At 36.9% G+C, this 16,499-nt stretch overlaps 1 protein-coding gene across 1 annotated transcript in view; it reads left to right on the top strand.

Moving 5' to 3' along the window:
• The first annotated feature begins 491 nt into the window (after positions 1–491).
• Positions 492–16,499, top strand: part of SMC3 (structural maintenance of chromosomes 3) — a 33,942-nt gene continuing 17,934 nt past the window's right edge. Inside the window, exons 1-13 of the mRNA XM_081074944.1 lie at positions 492–869; positions 1,886–1,961; positions 6,064–6,102; positions 7,423–7,490; positions 9,025–9,096; positions 9,475–9,554; positions 9,815–9,893; positions 12,421–12,538; positions 13,478–13,653; positions 14,147–14,227; positions 14,457–14,621; positions 14,925–15,046; positions 16,027–16,240. Of these exons, the coding sequence (XP_080931070.1) occupies positions 855–869; positions 1,886–1,961; positions 6,064–6,102; positions 7,423–7,490; positions 9,025–9,096; positions 9,475–9,554; positions 9,815–9,893; positions 12,421–12,538; positions 13,478–13,653; positions 14,147–14,227; positions 14,457–14,621; positions 14,925–15,046; positions 16,027–16,240 (1,305 nt within the window). The 5' untranslated portion in view covers positions 492–854. The remainder of the gene's footprint in view (positions 870–1,885; positions 1,962–6,063; positions 6,103–7,422; positions 7,491–9,024; positions 9,097–9,474; positions 9,555–9,814; positions 9,894–12,420; positions 12,539–13,477; positions 13,654–14,146; positions 14,228–14,456; positions 14,622–14,924; positions 15,047–16,026; positions 16,241–16,499) is intronic.

The following is a 16,499-nucleotide window of genomic DNA, read 5'->3' as shown; positions in this document are numbered from 1 at the left end:
AGGGCAGGATGGGATTTGATCGGGTGTCGATAAGGGACTCGACCAGCAGCAAGGGGTGTGGACAGGGAGAAGTTAGCAGGCTGCTCTTAGAAACAGTACAGTTTAGAAGTCATTCGCGGTGCAACCGCCCCCAGCAGCACCAAGGGCGCGGAGGACCAAGCCACTTGAATGGCTCAGTGGCCGCTCATTTTACAGAGGCCCAGAGATGCAATTTCTAACCAGACGTTCTTCCCCTGAGACTGATACAGATCAGAGTCCCTTAGGGTTGCCACTAGCACGAACTTTTCAGGATGTGGGGAAATATATGTATTAATCCTGTACACATCGCTTGTTGCTATTGTCCAAGCGGACTCCCGCCGCCCCCAGCAGCGCGCCGCCCGCGCGGGGGCCGCGCTTTTAAACAGCCCGAGACCACGTGGCCGCCGGCCCGCGCGCTTACTGGCTCTCGGGTTCTCACCCGCGGCTTTGGCGCCGAACCTCTCCCCCCTTGTGGACGCAACCGTTGCCTCCGCGACCGAAGGGCGTACGGCCCCACTTGACGATCGAGGCGTTTCGGAATGAAGTGTCGACTCCGTCTCAGGAAAGGTTCAACTACAAATTGAGGCCTCAAACGACATCCACCGACAGACGCCGGAGAAGGCTCCTTTTGCCAAAAGCAAAGAGCACACTGGGCCCCGACTCCCCCTACGCTTTGTGAGGAAAGCGAGGGTGGTGCCGTCCGAGGCGCGGACTCCGCCTCCACGGGCGCCGCCATTTTGTTTGGCTGGAGGGGAGCGAGCGGCGCTTGGGGGGAGGGGTCTCGTAGGCTCCTCGCCTGACCCCGCCGTCGCGCTGTTGCTTCTCCGCGGGGAAACATGTACATAAAGCAGGTAAGGCCTGTGCGTGCCCCCCACCCCTGCCCGGAGTGTGAGCACCGCTCCTGGCGGCGGGGGTGTCGCGACGCGCCCCGCGCGCCCCCGCAGCTCTCGGGGCTGAGCGGCCCCGGGCTGGACGCGGGCTGTCGGGGGAGGGAGAGGCCCGCCCCGGGGGCGCCCGTGGGCAGCCAGGCCTGTGTGCGGGGTGCTGGTCTGAGGGGCAGGACCCCCGCGACGTGGGGAGGGCCGCGGGGCGGCTTTGCGGGGTGGGCCGGGTCGGGAGAGGCCGGGGCCCGGGCCCACGCGCGCTGCGGGCCGAGGGCCGCGGCGGAGTCGCCGGAGGCCGGGGAGCTGCGTTGATTGGCGAGGAGAGCCCCGCGCGGGCCATTCGCGTGGGGCGGGGAGACGCGTTCTCCCGCCGCGGGGCTCGTCTGCGGCCCAGGCCGGGGCGCCTGCCACCCGGGTCCTTGCTCCGGCGCGACTGGCCCGGGAAGGGCGGGGGACGCTTCCAGCGGGACGGGCAGCGCCGCCTCCTGCCGTCGTTCACGGCTGTCAGAGGGGTCTTCCCGCGCCGGGGTCCAGCGCCGGGATGAACCCGTCCCCGCCGTTGGGGAAAGTTTCTCCGTGGGACGTCGGGGCTCTGATCACTGTCCTTGCGACGTCTGCTGTTCGCGCGCTCGGGGTCGGCGGAGCTGCGGCCGGGCTGCCTCCTCCTCGCGTGTCCTCTGCTGCCCGGCTCCGCGTTTCGCAGAGCTGTCTGCAGTGACCTTCGCGTTTGATTTCGGGACCCCCCTGACTCGTTACCAATTAAAACTCCTTAGAAAACAGAGAAACACTGGCGAGGGGGACGGGTCGGAGGTGTTTAACGACCGCATTCCAAAACCGTTTTTCTCCTGTGAACTTGGAAGTTTTCTCCTGTCTCGCCGCGTTACGGGGGAAATCAGAAAGGGGAGAAGCGCAAACGAAAAATGTTTTGAAGCCGTGTCTTTGTGTGTGTTCCTGAAAACCTCATTTGTTTATGTATTTATTAGGTGATTATCCAAGGGTTTCGAAGTTACAGAGATCAAACAATTGTCGACCCCTTCAGTTCAAAACACAATGTTATCGGTAAGTGTTCGTGGTTTATCGGATCAGATTTAAATCTATACAGTCATTGAAATTCTGCTTACATCTAGGCTTAAGGAGACAAGCATGATCTCCCAATATTGCGTTATGTACCGGGGATGCCAAAAAAATGTACACAAGTGGACACTGTTCAGCGTTGGCCTTAATCAGACAAGAAGTGTCTGGACGCTGATGGGAACCCCTTTGAGCACCTCTTGTAACTGCAGGAGTCAGACGTGACTTGCATTCGTCTCTTTTTATTGGTACACATTGAGTATTAACAGTTTTAACACAGTTTTCGTTTCTTAAAATGTGTATACTTTTTTTGGCACTCTATTTTACTGTATGAAATAACTTCATTTTTTTTTTTTTTTGAAATAACTTCATTTTTAATCCGCACTGATGAATTGCTTATTTTATATATTTAAAATACGTGGAGAGTAGTAAGGTACTCATTTTTATTTGAGTTGCCTCCGGTGTGTGTGTTTTAATAGCTTTAAGTTTATAGTGAATGACACTAAATTTAGTGTTTGACCTATTCTATTCTCGATGTGTTATTTCCTAGTTGAAATGCTCACTATTGCCTCATTTCAAAGATGATCAGTTATTCACAAATTACATTGTTCTCAGATTTTCTCTTTCCTATCATAACGTCTAAGGTGAGAAAAGCGTAAACTACAAAGCAGTACAAACGCGATTCAAATCCCAGTTCTGGCATGTATGTTTCAAACTTTATTAGCTGAGGGGGCTTCAGTTTTTATTTGTAAAGAGTAGATAATGATACCCATCTTCTAGGGCTATTGGAAAGATTAAATGAGAAAGCAAATGTGTGAGGATAAAGCGCTAATTAGTAGTGATTGCCCTACAATACAATATTTAGTCTGTAGTTTCTTCAGATGATAATGTTTCCTTTTGCTGATACAGCCAGCAAATGCTTTCTGATGTTCTGCTGAATTTTTAAAGGATAGATGGAACGAATGTTGCTAGATGCCAGGAAAGCATGTATATCAATTGTATAATTTTATAAATGAACTTTAAAATGAAGACCATCATTACCTCGGATGATTAAGTTATGTCTATAAGGCCTATCAAGTATTTTTGTTTTAGCTACGGTATTATGCGACAGCTGTTTTACTACTGTACTTTGGTTGCAACATTCAGATTGTTAATAGTCATGGTTACAAAGGAAATTAAGTGTTCTTTTGTTTTAATTGAAAAACAAAACATGATATGATTTTATTGGTTTAACATTTTAAAAACAGGTACTTATATAAAATAATGTAAGAAAGACCAAATGTAGTGTGGACTGAAATTGACCCTAAAAATATCCTGTGAAAGCATACCACTTTGATTGTTTAATGATTTTGACCCTTAAGAAAACAAGATTTGAAGGCAAATATCTCTTTGCTTATGTTTGAATGCTTGAATAATGTTTGAATATACCAGACGTATACCTTTATAAGGTTACCTTTTTTCTAGCCTTTTAACAAAAGAAATATATATATATATATGTTAATTGTAGAATATTATGGAAGAGCATAAAACCTAAAAGGAAAAAAATTAAAACTGTAATCCTTTTACTTAGAAATGACCATTCTTAATTTTAACAATCTATACTTGTATTAGCCCTGGTTTCCTAGCAGAGTCCAAGGCCTGCTTAGCTACTAAGGCTTTAATGGGAGGATGCAGTCTTAGGGCCAAGATTGAGTGGGAAAGCTGATCACAGCTTTGTAGAGAGGACATAGTTGAGTTTTGGTCACATTGGGTAACTTCCAAACAGACTTTGAGAACCCTCCATGCCTTGGTAAGGTCAGATGGAGAAGGGGTGGAGAGGATTTTGTCTGCTGGCTCCTGTTTCTCACTGATCAGACTTTATCACATAGGGCATTATCCTCCTATGCTTTTAGATTGTATTACTCTGGGGACTAACCAACCCGCTTGAAGTAGCTGGGGAACTATGGCCTCCTTTGAGTTTTCACAGATCTGACCTGAATGTACCTCCAGGATAAGCTCAGACAACCTGAGGTGTTGGGAGACTGAGCCTCTCTGTACACAGGCAGCCAAGGCCTGTGTTGGGGCAGGTGAATCTGGGGACACTTATAATCTGGGTCTACCTCGGTACCCCTTCAGGCTTTGTATACATCTATATAAGTACGCCTTTTTAAATAAAAATGGATTTGTAGTGTAATCTCCTGGTAATTTGCTATTTTTCAGAATAAACTTGAATATCTAATCATTAAATATTCAACATCTTTATAGTTATTATATAGTATTTCACTCTATGGGTAGGAGTAATTCTTAAAGGGAAATTAAAGATTTTTCACTTATTTATAAATGGAGCATGGTTCAAACTGTAATTTTAGTAAGTTACCTTTTAAAACTTTGGTTTAAAGATAATTTCAAAATTACAGAAAAATTGCACGAATAAGAGCAGTACAGAGAAAACTCATGAACATATCCTTTATCCAGATCTACTTAACTATAACATTTTCTCCACTTGCTTTATCATTTGCACTCTTTTTTTCTTAAAGTAGGTTATGTACATCATAGTCCTTTACCTCAGACTTCAATGTGTACTTTCTAAGAATAGGGATATTCTCTTACATAATCACAGTATAGTTACCAACTTCAATAATTTTAACATCAGTGCCATAATCTGTTCATTTTCCAGTTACATTGATTGACCCAGAAATGTTCTTTATAGCTTTTTTTGTTTGTTTGTTTCTCATTGTAGCTTTATTTCTTCCAGTACGGGATCTAATTTAGGATCAGGTATTGCATTTAGTTCTCGTATCTGGTTAGGCTCCTTTAATGTGGACCATTTCCACAACCTTTGTCTTCTATAACATCGTTTTTTAAAAATACATAAATGATGTGTCCTTCTCTGGGTATTACATCTGGAAATAATACATGATATTCATCTACTTATCCCTCTTATTGATGTTACTTTTGATCACAGTCAAGGTGTTGTCCAATTTTTCCACTGTATAGTTAATGTTTTTCCCTTGCAACCAATAAATAATATGGGGATGGGGAGATACTTTTGAACCATACAAATATCGTGCTCCTTATAAAAATTACTCCCTAGATTTAGCATCCCTTGATATTCTTGCCTTTATTCTGATGATTTAAAAGGATAATTTTCCATTTTCAGCAGTTGTTTCACATTTACCAATTGGTATTCTACAGGCAAGAGCCCTCCCTCCTTAGCTGTTCTTTTTTTGTTTTTTGTGTTTTTTTTTTATGTGTATGGACTCATGGATTATTCCCCCCAGCACTGATTTATAATTCATCTAATTATTTTGGTGCTCATATTGTCGTAGATATAGCCAGAGGAAACTCCCTTCAAGCTGGTCTTTGTGTCTGTCATATGCCTCTTTTTAAAAACACTTTATTTCTGGAATGACGTAAATGATCTCTTTAGGATTTACTTTTCATTAAAGGTGATAACTTTGGGGCTAAATTGTACAGCATATTTTGGTCCAGACTAAGAGAATGGCATAGATGTTCATGACTCTTAGTGAAAATTTTGCTAAACAAAAACTCAAGTGAATTCATTAAATCTGAAATCCTTTTGTGTGTAGAATTGCTTATTTCTGAATTCAGGTAGTAAAAACAGTGCCTTATTGTTGTCTATACTTTTGTGAGTCTATTAAACTATACATAGGGCTGATCATAAATAGTTTAACGTGGGAATAGTTTGAGAATTTAAAATGATTAAGTATGTTTAAGTGTTAGCAATATGTGAACCTTGAAATTGTTAAGAAATTATTATATATATAATTAAAACAATGTCCATTGTAAGGATTATAAAAGCTGGGGAGTATATTTAGTTATTTTTATTGATTTTAAACTATTGGGAAAGAGCAAAAGAATCAACAATGAAGTCAATTTCTTTAAGGAAAAACTGAAGTTTATACAAAAATTGCACTCATTGGTGATTAAAGCTGTTTTGTTTATTGATTTCTTCTGTTCATTGTTGTTATATTTCAAATATTAAGATGTTATGTTAGAAACTTGGGTTTATAAATTTTCTAATACTTTCAATAAAGTTTTAATTTTATTGGTTTTTATACAAAATAACATCCTTTTAAAAATTTTACAGTGGGCAGAAATGGATCTGGAAAAAGTAACTTTTTTTATGGTAGGTACTGCTTTTTGAATTCTAAATACATTAAGACCTAGGTATCTTAAGATAGTTTATTTTAAAAATTGGTTTTCTTAGGTTATGTCTGCATAAAACCCAAGAAATACTTCTTCATACAGCGTTGTAGTTTAGTGTAGAGGGTTAAGAGTGTAAGGATCTGAGTTCTTCTGTATACCTAGTAATTAATTAGCTATGTAAGACTGGGCAAAACCCTTAACCTCTCGAATTACTCTTTTCACTTTAAGAACAGAGATGGTTGTCCTGCCTACTTTAGATGGGTTGTGAGAATCAAATGAGGTAATACATATGGAAGTGCTTTTTAAACTTGAGTGAACTATATAAATATTGTAAATGCATATATATATGTATCTTAACAAATCCTCTGGGGAGAAAAAAACATGTTAATAGAACTGGACTGTGAAAAACGTTTGAACCTTTTAGTTAAGTAGTGCTAGGAAAAGGGAGGTTTAGAAGAGCAAAGGTTCTATCCTGTCTGCTCACAAATCTAAAGGATATGCTATATTCCATCAGTGACTGTAATTTGAGGGGGATGGTGAGATAGTGGGATTGGAGTGGAAGGGAGTATTTCACAATCTTCAGGGGGATGAGGGCAGTTTGAATCCATACCCTCCCCCGCAAGGTGATTATAGGAGCCAGTTCCCAACTTCACCCCTCATTCACACACACACACACACACACACACACACTTTTAGAATGTCAGAGGTCTCTTAGGTGGATTGGGAACAGGATAGCTGAGTAAAGAGTTCCATTTCTAGGGCAGGATGGTCCAGTTAAGCCTCTACATAGAAGTGAGAATGGCCCCATACTGAAGATAAGGGCAGTGCGAGCAATGAAGTAGAAGGTGGGAATCTGAAACATCTCCCTGTATTTCTTACTTAATTCTGTTTCTTTTGACAAAGTACCCAATTAATGATATTGTAGGAATATATCCTATTTTGTTAATGATTTGTATCATTTGTCTAGTGGATGAAAGCAAATACAGTGTTACCAGTCAGTGTATACTTTGATCAACAGATAGATCTTAGTTCTGCTTGTCTCTTCCTGTACCTCAATTTTTTCTTTTTATTTTCTTTCTGTAAATGTTTAAATGTTAAATGGTTCAGTGAAAGGTTAAATTTTTCGCATCATTTCTTAGCTGATTAGTCTGAAGTACAGGCAAATTTTCTGCATTGCCTTTGTCTGTATGAAACAGGTTGTTCATTACCTGATACACTGTATTCTATGAAGGTATGGGAAATTATTAATGAGACATAAATCCTTTTTTAAACTGTACTAATAGTTGTTTTGTATTTCTAGCAATTCAGTTTGTTCTCAGTGATGAGTTTAGTCATCTTCGTCCGGAACAGCGATTGGCTTTATTGCATGTGAGTGAGACTACTTTAAGACATTATTGATGTTACTACAGTTGACCCTTGAGCAACTTAAGGGACAGTGGCATTGACTACCCTCAGTCTAAAATTGTAATTACAATCAGCCCTCCGAATATGCAGATTTCCAACTGCCAGTTAATCCTTGAACAACGTGGGTTTGAACTGCACAGGTCAATTGAGAACCTGTGTTGTTCAAAGGTCAGCTGTATATATTTTTAAAAATACATTGTCAAATCTGGTAAAGAAAATCAGTTTTAAAGTTTCATATCCTTTGTGAACATGATATAGTCTCTTAAGTGTTATTCTGTAAAATTTAGCCTGCTATATTAATGCAGGATAAAACCCGAATTTTTATGTAATGGTAAGAAAATTGTAGGACTTACCTATACATGGATATGTCTTCCATATAAATATAAATTCTTTAATAAGGTATTGTCTGGTAAGGCTCTAGAATCAGGTTTGCTGGAGAAAGAAGAGTTTGAGATTCGGGATTAGGAGTTTTGAGACTCAGAACCAGAAGTTAAGGTGGGAGCATAGAGAAGCAATCATTGCAAGCTAAACAACATACAGGTTATTCTTTTTAGCCGTATTTTTACTTGAATATAACATTTTCCCGTATGAAGGACAGTGTATTTGTAGTAAATTGTCATAATTTTTCATTAGATTATCATGAATAATGAACTAAAGTAATTTTAAGATAAAAATTATAAGACTATAATAAAATAATGCAATTTATCTTCCTGGTTTCATATGGTTTATAATTAATTTTAAGACCAGAAAGCAAGATTCCTCAATATATCTCAACAATGTCTCTCACATGTAGGAAGATTTTGTTTTATTTTGTTTTTAAGCATTATTTTTCACCCCACTTCTTAAATTTCATTTTTTAGCCCAGTAATTTGGACTAATTCCCTATAGAAAGTCTCTTTTCGGTTTCTCAGGTTGGCATTAAAAGAATAATCTCTTTAGATATCATTCTTCATTGTATTGAACCACGACATAATAATGGTTTTCAGAATCTGGAAATCATCTGGACTTAGTATGTAAATGGTTGGGTCATTAATTGTTCTAAATGTGACACGTGTTAAATGTGTGTGTTTCCATAGCAGATTTAAAAGTACACTAGACTATCTCAAATCTTTTTAAAAAAACCCACAGAATTCTGGTAATTATATGATTTGTTAGGGTTCCTTTCCAGTATTAAGATGTTTATAAAAAGAAAAGCCTCAAAGTGTTTTAGGTATTAGCAAATAGGTAGAATTAAGTATCTGTGGGGTCTTGTGCTCTAATAAAGTGATCTGTAGAACAAGACCTAACTGACATCTCTTGTAGCTCTCATTCTTTTGTTCAATATCAAAAGCTATTTGCTTGAGCAGCATTGTTATCCTAATCCCATGTCTTCGCTGTTTTGGCAAGAGGGATATATACTAGTCTGATAGAAATTTTTCTTACCATGTACTAAACAAAATTTGTTTAAAGAATTTGAAAATACCACTTAAATTACAAATTTATTTATCTCATGTTTTAGGAGGGTACTGGTCCTCGTGTTATTTCTGCTTTTGTGGAGATTATTTTTGACAATTCGGACAACCGATTGCCAGTGAGTAACTTGCTTTTTTATTTTTGGTAATGTTGAGAATTTTATAGTTGCAGCTGATTTTTTTTTCCCCAGGCTTTGAAACATTTATTTATAGCTGTACTTAAGCTTTTATAATTTAGTTTATGAGAAAATAACTAAAGTTTACATACTAATTTTGGCTTAAAATTATAATGAACATTCTTGTAAATGAATAGGAATGTGCAAGCTGTTGTGAAAAATTGTGTTTATCATAAGAATTGAGTATTCATAGTGTATCTTTAGTGAGATTGGAATTTCAAAATAATTGTTATGGTTAGGGACTCTAAAATGACCTTATTAAGTAAAAAGTTTTCCACTTTTATTCTTAAATTAACTTTGAATTTTTACGTTTTTTCTTAGATTGATAAAGAGGAAGTTTCACTTAGAAGAGTTATTGGTGCCAAGAAGGATCAGTATTTCTTAGACAAGAAAATGGTCACGTAAGCATTTCTCTTTATGTTTTCAATTTCTTTACAGAAGAGTAAAAGTATTCTTCTATTTGCGTCATAACATGAGGCATATTTGCCTCATGTTCAACAAATCAGTATTTAGAGTATAAACTTAAAAATCAGAAGATTTCTTGAGATTGATGGAACAGATAGCTGTTATCCCTCATGCTCCTTAACTCACGAGTTAGTGTACTCATTTTTGGTTATTGAATTGTTTTATCTGAAAAAAATTTTTCAATATTTATCCACAGGAAAAATGATGTGATGAACCTTCTTGAAAGTGCCGGTTTTTCTCGAAGCAATCCTTATTATATTGTTAAACAAGGAAAGGTAAACAATTTTATGTCCTTTTTAAATAGAATTTGTTTTCTGAGTATATTCGTTGAATGATTGAATTGGTTTATTGATTCTAGTAGTTAAATTGAATAAAAAATGTACTGTATTGGGGTGGCTGGTTAGCTTAGTTGGTTAGAGCGTGGTGCTAATAAACACCAAGATTGTGAGTTCGATCCCCACATAGGCCACTGTGAGCTGTGCCCTTCTTTAAAAAAAAAGTTAAAAAAGTATACTATATTGTCTTGTTTTCATTGATTTATTTTGTACGGAAGTTAGTGTTAACTTTGTATGTGGCCATAAAGCACAAAATACACGTTGATCCGTTGCATAATGGTATGGAAGTATTTCAGCAGAGCTATTTAAGTGGATTGTTTTCTTAGTGACCTGTATCACTTTACTGGAAGGTATTTTTGTTTTGTGGAAGTCATGATGATCATAATGAGAAATTCTGTAAAAATCACATTTGAAAAAATTACCTTCTAAAATTAATATTCTATGTTAGTATATCACAATTAAAATGATAAAAAGCTTACATTACTAGAAACCTATAATGCTACATATTATTTTTCCCTTATAGAGATTATTTATAGTTTTTAGTAGCTGTATACGTTAGCTGTTTGTTCTGTTTCCTCGTACACTACTTGAAACTAAGATAATTTATTTTTCTTAGAACATACTTGCAGTGTTCTAAAGTTTTCTGTAGTGTTTTTTTTTGGGGGGGGGGGCGGTTGGGGGCTAGGGGAAAATTTTTTTAAAATATCCACTTCTTAGTTCATATTGGAGGCTTTTTAGGTATGTATTGGAAAGTTAGCATTCAGGAGAAGTGATTAGGAAGAGTATAGTGTTTCACTTTGGGGAACTGTGATACCAGAAGAACAGGTTTTTGAAAAGACCACCTTTGTAAGAGAGAAATTAAAAGAAGACTGGTTTGAAAGAACAATTATCTGAGTCTTCCCTGCGCACATACAACACAGGCCCCTTTATGTCATTTTGCTTTCTGTTCATGTCATTTCATATAAGCCATCTGTGACTGTCTCATCTATAAAATCATTGCCTTCACCCCAACTCTCTATGCTTTATTTTCTTATTTTGTTTTTTTGTCATTGCAGTTATACTATGATACGCTTATTTCCTGTCTTTCTATTAGAATATGAGTTTCATGAGGGCAGGATCTTTTCTGTTTTGTCCAGTGCTCTTTTCCCAATGCCCAGCAGAGTGGCACATAGGTTATAGGCATTCATTAATTTTTTTTTTTTTTAAAGATTTTATTGGGGAAGGGGAACAGCACTTTATTGGGGAACAGTGTGTACTTCTAGGACTTTTTTCCAAGTCAAGCTGTTGTCCTTTGAATCTTAGTTGTGGAGGGTGCCGTTCAGCTTCAAATTGTTGTCCTTTCAGTCTTAGTTGTGGAGGGCGCAGCTCAGCTCCAGGTCCAGTTGCCGTTGCTAGTTGCAGGGGGCACAGCCCACCATCCCTTGTGGGAGTCGAACTGGCAACCTTGTGGTTGAGAGGACGCGCTCCAACCAACTGAGCCATCCCGGAGCTCAGCATCAGCTCAGCTCAAGGTGCCATGTTCAATCTTAGTTGCAGGAGGCAGAGCCCACCATCCCTTGCGGGACTCAAGGTATTGAACTGACAACCTTGTGGTTGAGAGCCCACTGGCCCATGTGGGAATAGAACCGGCAGCCTTCGGAGTTAGGAGCATGGAGCTCCAACCACCTGAGCCACCGGGCCGGCCCCATTAAATATTTTTTTAAGTGAATAAGTTGAATGAATGAACATGCTTAATTGGAGTATGCAATGATAAGGACCTGAAGGGTGATTTGTTTGATGTATATACTTGGATAGACAGTATTTTCTTAGCTCAAAGCTGGTTCTCTTTTTATGTAAAAAAAATAGAGTAACTGCAATGATAGTATTTTTTACCTTTAGTGGTTAATTTTATTTTTATGAATATGTTAAACTCATACTTATATAAAGTTGCATGCAATGCATGGTAATTAGATTTTACTACTCTGTCATGTATTTTTTTGCAATATATTTGTAAATGAGATTTTAAAGATGTTTTTGCTTTTTGCTCATTACCTCTGTGAGACAATTATTTTTATCTAATTTTAAGTATACCATTTTTTAATACTTAATAATATCATTATAGTTTTTTAAAAATGTATAGTGAGTAATAGTTTCCCCTTGTAAAAATACTTTGTTCTTTTTAGAATTGATGCCATTTTTTATACCATGTCATACTGACTAAGAAAAAATGGTGGTGGGATATTCCTCCATCATTTGTAAATTAGAGTTTTACCCATAAATTAGACTTAGGAATGTGTCAATTCTGTTTGGATTTTTGTTTGGTAAATTTTATTTTAAGTAAAAAGAGATACAGTTACATAGGTAGTATATGTACTATACAGATTACATTAGCAAACTCATACTCAACTCATGTGAATACCCTTTCAAGGTAGAATTCTTAAAGAGCAATTTGTAGTGCTGTAATAAATTATTTTTCTAAAATTTTTAGATCAACCAGATGGCAACAGCACCAGATTCTCAGAGACTAAAGCTATTAAGAGAAGTAGCTGGTACTAGAGTATATGATGAACGAAAAGAAGAAAGCATCTCTTTAATGAAAGAAACAGGTAAAAGAAATGTGACTGTATCTTATTTCTTTTTGTTGTGAATCACTTTTTATTGTGTTATAGTGGAAAGGAGTTCTGTGTACTCTCACGAGTATGTTGTATGATAATTTGCCTATGTACTGAATGGAGAGAAAATTAATTTGAAGCAATTTAAAGTTTCAGATTTCCAATAATTTATTTCTTTGAATAAAGAATTGTTGCTGTGAGGTAATAATGCCTCTGGAGATCGAATACTTTTTGCCTCTAGTGTCCTCATCATTGTGTGTAAAGATGACAAATTTAGATGTATTCCTAAAAAAAAAAAATTGTTCAGGAGCAAGTAAACATAAAACTTTGAACTTAGAATCTTCATTAGTACATTTGTTATGGCAACCCTACTTTGCTTTTCAAGTGCCGTGTTCTGTCAAAGCTTAGAGTCAGTCCTGGTTTCAAAATCAAAATAGACATAATTAACTGACATTGTGACTTTAGACTTGATCTCTGGTCCAAAGTTTCCCCATCTGTAAAGTCCTTTTTCATATTTTGTAGTAGTGAGTAGAGGAGCAAAGTAGCACCATGATTGGAATATAGTAGGCATTCACTATATGGTAGCTATAGATAATGCTATTATTATAAATTGTGTATCAGTGATACCAATAATGTTAGTAGGGTTTGTTTTTTTTATGTTGTGGGAAGGAACACTGGCTTTTAAAGGAAGCTTAAACTGAGGCCTTCTTAATGAATAAGAAGAATTAGTGTCACCAAGTAAGTTTGTTCTCTGCTGCTTTTCATAATAAAGTATCTTTATTATCATTGTAGTATTTTAGATTTCATTATCACATAATATTAAAGAAATAGTGCTATATTTCTTAAGATTAAGTTTAATTTATGGTATATTTGAGAAGTGTTATATAAAAATTTATTCAACTCCTTTATCCCTCTCCATTTTTTTTTTTTAAGAGGGCAAACGGGAAAAAATCAATGAGTTGTTAAAATACATTGAAGAAAGATTACATACCTTAGAAGAAGAAAAAGAAGAACTAGCTCAGTATCAGAAGTGGGATAAAATGAGACGAGCCCTGGAATATACTATTTACAATCAGGAGCTTAACGAGACTCGTGCCAAACTTGATGAGGTAACATTACCTTTGCCCCTTAAATTCAGATTAATTTTATTTTTATGAATATATTAAACTCATATTTTTCAGTGATTTTTAAATAGAAATTTAACAAAAATTTAGAAACCTCTTAAGGAATTTATTGGTTAGCAAATTTGTTCTTTCAGTTTACTACAGGGAAAAGCCTAGGCCCGTGTTGGCCTTGCTGTAGTTGTATCTGAAATATAAGGGATACAGGATAAGGGAAAGCCACCTTTAAAGCGTCATGAATTTTTTTCTTAACTTCTTAAAACGCATCTTGTAATTAGTATTGCTTAGTTTTCTACAAAAGTTTCTTTTAGGTAGTTACTTAAAACTTCAGTTTCTTATTTAAAGAAAACCATTACTTTTTTTGTAAAAATGTTTCAAGTGGATGATTATTTCAGTAGATATCTAAAACTTTCGCTAGATGTTATGAAATATTAAACAAACACAAAATGAGTTAGAAATTGTAGCTTGTTTTTTTTTTCAGCTTTCTGCTAAGCGAGAGACTAGTGGAGAAAAATCCAGACAATTAAGAGATGCCCAGCAGGATGCGAGAGATAAAATGGAGGTAAGATTATAAATTAGACTTAGGTTAACTCATATTTTTTGACCACAGTGAACCCTTTGTATCAGAATTACGGAGTAGTGACTTTAAGTGGGGTGTCACTGGGATTGAGTATTGAAAAGACAGAGTAGTACTGAAAGTATAAATGAAAACAAAGGGACAAAACTAATGGTGTCATAATTTTGCTGTTGTACTTTTACTTGCCTGACTCATTTTTGTTCAAAACTTTCAGGATATTGAGCGCCAAGTTAGGGAATTGAAAACAAAAATTTCAGCTATGAAAGAGGAAAAGGAGCAACTGAGTGCTGAAAGACAAGAACAGATTAAGCAGAGGACTAAATTGGAGCTTAAAGCCAAGGATTTACAAGATGAGTTGGCAGGCAATAGTGAACAAAGGGTAAGTTAAAATGCTGACAACGGAAGACAAAGATTCAGATGAGTAGGAATTGCAGAACTGAGAGTCCTTTCTGTGACCGGGGTACATGCTTGAATTTGTATAAAATATTTGGCATATTAAAATAATTTATACTGAAGTAGCAACTCAGTACTATCTTTGTTTCTTACATTGAAAAATTCTGTGTCGCAATCAGTTTTCTCACAAATTTTTTTTTTTAATGAGAAAACATTTTATGCTAGACTTACAAGTTAAGCAAAAATTTTAAAGCAGATCGCATTTTTACTTATCTTGCTTTATTTACAGAAACGTTTATTAAAAGAGAGGCAGAAGCTGCTTGAAAAAATAGAAGAAAAGCAGAAAGAACTGGCAGAAACAGAACCTAAATTCAACAGTGTAAAAGAAAAAGAAGAGCGAGGAATTGCTAGGTCTGGGATTTTTTTCACCAATACTTTTAACTTTATACATAATTCCTCTATAGGACCTAAATAGTTATAGGTAAGAAAGTTAAATGCCCATTTCAAAGTAATAGCCAATGTTGAACAACTACTGTGGGCCAAGGATTCTTGTACGTATATTGCCTGTTTTTTCCTACTCAAAGGCCCTGGTAGATCTACATTATCCCCACTTTAAATTTGACAAACTTGAGGATCTAGAAAGTTAAATCACTTGCCTAAGATAACATAGGTAGGTGTGTTGGGCTTTTTAAAATACTCATGATGACTGTTCTTTTTTCACTCAAATGACATGTTACTGTATGCTTCATTCTGCCACTTTATTTTTTTACTCAGTGCTGTTTTAATATCTAGACATTTGAGTATCTATCTGTAGATTGGACTTGCCAGGGTTTGCTGATTTTACGGTTTAGTGCGTTATGTTTTTGTGCCACTTAATGTGCATTTTAGTGAATTCCCTGTTTATATTCTTTGCCCCTTTTTTCTGTTGTATAGGGTTATTTTATGTAATCTGGGCATTAATATTCTATATGTCGTGACTGTTTTGTCTTGCCTTTTAACCTTTGTATAGTGTCTTTTACAGTAAGGAGTTGAAAATGTTTATATAGTTAAATATAGTTGGAGCATTTTTGAAAATTCCTGAGATGGAGTACTAGAACTGTCTAGATTTAGTGACTAACCCACACCTTGAGTGAAGACCTTTTCTGTCTGAAATCCTTATGGTGTGGGCAGAACTTCGAAGTAAAATTAATTTTACTTCGAAGTAAAATTAATATGTAGAACTAGCCCAGGAGTCTCTGTTATGTAGCAGTTGCTTTTTATGTACTTAATTCCTTTTTTTATGCAATTTAAAAAATGGCTGTTGTCTCTGTGTACTCTTGATGTATTGATTGCAGTTACACTTGATTATTTTCTGTTCTCTTCTTCAATCCATTCTCTTCTATCTTGTGTAGATTGGCCCAAGCTACCCAGGAAAGAACGGACCTTTATGCAAAGCAGGGTCGAGGAAGCCAGTTTACATCAAAAGAAGAAAGGGATAAGTGGATTAAAAAAGAACTCAAGTCTTTGGATCAAGCTATTAATGATAAGAAAAGACAGATTGCTGCTATACATAAAGATTTGGAGGACACTGAGGCAAATAAAGAGAAAAATTTGGAGCAGTATAATGTAAGAACTTCTATAGCTGCTTTGTAAACATCTTTCCAAAGAGATAAATATGTACAGTTTTACCTGTTTAAGTTTTATTTTAAACAGTTTCCATGCTACTTTTAAAATACACAAGACAGTAGTAATTCAGAAAAAAATAGCACAATTTAATGTTATGCATATGGTAAGTAGTTCTCTTTTTTAAAGATTTTTTCCCCATATCAATGTCCTTGTAGATTGAGTGTATACTTCCCCCTCCCCCTCACCTTTCTCCCTTCCC

The sequence above is a fragment of the Rhinolophus hipposideros genome, assembly GCF_964194185.1.
Source record: "Rhinolophus hipposideros genome assembly, chromosome: 15".
Taxonomy (NCBI): Eukaryota; Metazoa; Chordata; class Mammalia; order Chiroptera; family Rhinolophidae; genus Rhinolophus; species Rhinolophus hipposideros.
This window is presented reverse-complemented; position numbering and strand designations above follow the sequence as displayed.